The sequence below is a fragment of the Kryptolebias marmoratus genome, linkage group LG4 (genome assembly GCF_001649575.2).
Source record: "Kryptolebias marmoratus isolate JLee-2015 linkage group LG4, ASM164957v2, whole genome shotgun sequence".
NCBI lineage: Eukaryota > Metazoa > Chordata > Actinopteri > Cyprinodontiformes > Rivulidae > Kryptolebias > Kryptolebias marmoratus.
In genome coordinates, this window is record NC_051433.1 from 749,694 (window position 1) to 754,417 (window position 4,724).

The 4,724-nt window shown below is 45.6% G+C and overlaps 1 protein-coding gene across 5 annotated transcripts in view; it reads left to right on the forward strand.

Moving 5' to 3' along the window:
• The window catches only part of pcbp4 (poly(rC) binding protein 4), a 42,590-nt gene that overhangs the window by 16,966 nt on the left and 20,900 nt on the right, over window positions 1-4,724 (forward strand). For all 5 annotated transcript variants that reach the window (XM_037975267.1, XM_017440712.2, XM_017440711.2 and 2 more), the window contains exons 5-6: window positions 2,946-3,077; window positions 3,948-4,076. In XM_037975267.1, the coding sequence (XP_037831195.1) occupies window positions 2,946-3,077; window positions 3,948-4,076 (261 nt within the window). The remainder of the gene's footprint in view (window positions 1-2,945; window positions 3,078-3,947; window positions 4,077-4,724) is intronic.

Below are 4,724 nucleotides of genomic sequence, written 5' to 3' on the forward strand. Positions count from 1 at the left end.
CTGAACGCACCCTGAACACACCCTGAACACACCCTGAACACACCCTGAACGCACCCTGAACACAACCTGAACACACCCTGAACACAACCTGAACACAACCTGAACGCACCCTGAACACAACCTGAACGCACCCTGAACACAACCTGAACCCACCTAAGACACACCCTGAACAGCAGACCAGACTACAGCTCTGCTTTGAGGGTTCTAAGATCAACTCCTTCCACACCTGTAGACCTTTAAGGTCTTCACCTGTTCCTCACCTGTTCCTCACCTGTTCCTCACCTGTTTCTCACCTGTTCCTCACCTGTTCCTCACCTGTTCCTCACCTGTTCCTCAGCTGTTCCTCACCTGTTCCTCACCTGTTCCTTACCTGTTCCTCACCTGTTCCTCACCTGTTCCTCACCTGTGACTGACGGCAGCTGTCAGTCTGGGGTCCTGACAGCCAGGTTAGGAAGTGGTCTTCCTCTGGGAGTCAGGATCAAGAACCCTCCTTATTTTAGTGTTTTTGTTGTTCATTCAGCTGTTTTTAGGATCCTATCATTCCAGCGTTTTTTCACCTTTTGTTCTGTTTGTGTTTCATGTAAAGCACTTTTTACCTGAGCTTTAAATGGTTCTATAAATCATAAAATACGGAGCTTCCAGTGAGGAGGATACAACCTTTAAATCCTCTCCTCTCTGGCAGGAATCCATTTAGCTTCTGTCTAATGGGATTGTTTGACCCAACTTGCTCCTCAGCATGTAGCTACAAACACACAACCTCCACCAAGCAGCCGTTTCTCCGGGGAACATTATCAGAGCCGACTCCATTACGTCTTATTTCCTGGACCACTTACTGCCAATAACAGGCCGAGAGCCACAAATGGTCTTTGGACGATCTCTGACTGTCGGCTTTCTCAAATCAAAACTGAACACCTTTAAAAAATAAAAGCAAGCTTTTATAAATGATTAGAGTTCTGACCAGGACCTCCAGGCGCTCCTTCCACCTTTACTGGTCTGTGCGTTTACTTCCTGTTTAACCCAGAACAGACTCCATCTGTCACCGGCTGGTGGGACAGATTCAATACGTTTAAAATATTCTGCTGAGGGCCAGATTTGGCCCGTGGGCCTTGAGTTTGACACGTGTCCTGAAGCAGTGGTTCTGGTGGGTCCCGGCTCTGATGCAGCTGTCCTTCAGCTCTGAGACAGTTTGAAGGTTTATAGAGGCTTGACTCGTCTTTGGACCTTGGCTTCTTTTTTCTCTCACGTTTAAAAACAGGAGAAGGCTGAATCCATCCCTACATTTTCCTAAAACCAAAGTTGATCGTTTGTGCTTACAAACTGAGATGAGCTGAGGGGTTTTCAGGATGCAAACCTGACTGTCTGGAGGTAAAGACCTGCTGCTGATTACCGTCTTTATTTAATCCCCTGATCACTCGCTCACACCTCGTCTTTCTAATCTCTTTATTTCAGTCTCATTAACTTTTCATGGAACCGACGTTCTCCTCGACTTCATGTCTTCTTTTAAAGCCCCTCATCAGGCTCCTCCACTCTTTCCTCACTTCAGAGTTTTTAAATCCGTCTGACCGCCTCATAACGCTGTCCTCCAGCCTCTTCCTCCATTTTCAGCTCGTTTGTCTTCAGATGTCAGCTTTAATTCCTCACGATTCAACTTGTTTTTAAAGGAGATTTCTCTGCAGACCACCTAATTATCTTTCTCAGGATTTGTAGAAACGTGTTTCAGTTTGGACTGTTGCAGTTTTAGCAGGCAGATTAGAGAGGACAGACGTTTCTCTCATTCAGCCCTAAAGTTTCTTTTGGCTCTAAAAAGGTGAGTTAGTAACGAGTTTGTAACGAGTTAGTAGCGAGTTAGTAACGAGTTAGTAACGAGTTTGTAACGAGTTTGTAACGAGTTAGTAGCGAGTTAGTAACGAGTTAGTAACGAGTTAGTAACGAGTTAGTAATGAGTTAGTAATGAGTTACCTACCAACAAAAGTTGCTTTGTTCAGTAAAATGTTCCACAAATGCACCTGATTTAACTCGGTGTGTAATGGTTGGTTTTCTGGCCGTGGTTAATAGGAGGAGTGATGCCTCACAGATCTCTTTTTTAAAGGCTTCGGGTCAGTTTGGACCTTTGGTCAGTTTGTACCTTTGCAGCTTTGGTCAAACAGGTTTCCAACCATATGCGAGTCACTGCTTTGTTACAACAAAGAAATAATTAACCAAACTCAAATTTCCTTCTTTTTTGGGCTATTTTATTTCATATTGTTTCTAATTCAGCCCAATAAACAACCTAACTGACTTTTACAGAATATGTCACCATCTTTGGCTGCAGACTTGACCTGAATCTTGTTGCAGCTCGTTTCTTTTTTGGTCTGAATGTGTTTTTGCCGCCATGTTTCTGTAACATCAGGAGGTTTTCTGCAGCAGAGGCAGAGGGAGGTTCTTAGATACAAACTCCAGGTAAATTAAAGGTAACTGTAATCAGAAACAAAGACGTAAGAACAGTCCAGATTATATTTGATTGAACTGATTGTGTTGATCCAACACCGCCATGTTGGATCCCTGAGGCGTGAAACAGGAAGTCGGTCTGTTTGGTGAATCCATCTCGTCCTGAGGTTTCATTCTTGGATGTGTTGTTGTCCGAGATGACTTCAGTCATCTTTTCCTCTTCAGCAGCTCCTCCTCCTCCTCCTCTTTCTTTAATTAACTCGGGTAATAAATAACGGCCAAAATCAGCGGCTCCTAATGCGATTGCTTCAATCAATTAGGCCGAGCTGGACTGAAGCTGAAATGGAAAAAGCTTCTTCCCGTCAGACGGACGTGTTTGGAATAAAATAACTGAAACCAAGCCCATATTTATTATGATCAGTTTCAGCCTCCTCCTGTCCTGCTCCCACCCTTACATCACATTTGTTCCTGTTCCGCTCTGGGCTCTGGGTTTGACTCCATCTGTCTTTTCCTGCCAGGACCTCTCAGCCCTGGTGGCCAACGGCACGGTGAGCAGCAAGCCTCCCGTCACGCTGCGGCTGGTCATCCCGGCCAGCCAGTGTGGCTCGCTCATCGGGAAGGGCGGCTCGAAGATCAAGGAGATCCGAGAGGTGAGTCTGTGGGGCAAAGGTCACAAGCAGACAGATCATCCGTCAATAAATCAATCCCAGCAGTTAATATGCACCTGTCTGCTTTGAGTCAGGCCTCCAGGAGGTTTCTGAGTCTGTTTTTAATCGTTACATTTGACTGATGCAGCTTACAGCTTATTTCTTCATCATGTCAACAAGAAATCAGACAGCGGCAGGTTTTGATTTATTCAGTTTTAGATATGAGTGGCTTCAGCCTCAGAACGGCAGCAGCAGTTGTGGACAGATTCCTTTGGTTCGTCAGACTGAAGAGTCCCTGGATGCAAACAGAGACGGAGTCGTTGTGTGAACGGATGAATCGACCCTGAGGAATAAACAAGACGATGAAAACTCCAGAGCTGAATGCTGCTGAATGGTTTCCACGGCAACGGGAGTCAGATAAACAAGGCCAACCCAACTATTTTATAAACTTCAGCTTTTTTTCTAAAGAACCAGGTGAGTTTCTGTTAGAAGGCGAGCTGAAGCAGAAACATCGACCTTTTCTGTCCCCTGTCGGCGATAAACGATCAGAACAAAACGAGCAAAGAGCTAAAAACAGCAGCTAAAAACAGCAGCTGAAAGCTAAAACAAGCAAACTTGTAGCTAAAAGCTAAAAACAAAGCAGGTGTGCAGAAGTAAATTTCAAGGAGTGCAACATTTTTCAAGGATTTAAAGAGAAAAAAATGTCAATAAAGTTAAATAATTCAAAAAGTCTAAAAGTCACAGAAGCGTGAAGTTACCGCTGTGAACAGGAAACCACGACTCAGCTCCTGACCTCATCTTTGAACCATTAACTCTGGGCTCGTGTGTTTTCTGTGATTGTGTGTGTGTGTGTGTGTGTGTGTGTGTGTGTAGACGACAGGTGCGCAGGTGCAGGTGGCAGGTGACCTCCTCCCCAACTCCACAGAGAGGGAGGTGACGATATCAGGAGGGCAGGACGCCATCATCCAGTGTGTTAAACTCATCTGCACGGTGATCCTGGAGGTACGTGTCTCAGTCCCGCCCGTCTGGAACCGGATCTGACGGCTCCTGATGAAGTTCTCTGGGAGTCGATCAGTTTTAGCTTTCACTGGGATTCCAGGTAAAAAAATGTGTATTTTCTCCAAGTTGTCCTCCAGCAGCTGCAGCTGGGTGAGACACTCAACCCTCAGATCTTTGTTCTGACTCAGTCCAGTCAACGAGAAACTACCAGCTGCAGTCAATCATGATCACTAACTGGGTCAACATAAAACCCTCTACAACCTTATAACCAAAAAGAGAAACAGTTAAAATAAATCAATAAAAAGATTAAATTAATCTGATGAGCAGATCAAAGCTTCTGACTGAAACTGAATTTCTTTGAATTATAAACTTACTGAGACATTAGAGTTTATTTATCAGTTTATTATTTTCTCCGTCCTCCGTGAGCCGCTGTTTGCTGCCGAGCAGCTCGGGACCAAAGCTCTTTGTGGTCAAACCTGACCGTTAAACTCTGAGCTGAGGCGAGGTCGGCTGCAGGGTCGGCTGCAGGTTCGGCTGCAGGGTCGGCTGCAGGTTCGGCTGCAGGGTCGGCTGCAGGGTCAGCTGCAGGTTCAGCTGCAGGTTCGGCTGCAGGTTCAGCTGCAGGTTTGCCTGTAGGCTCAGCTGCAGGCT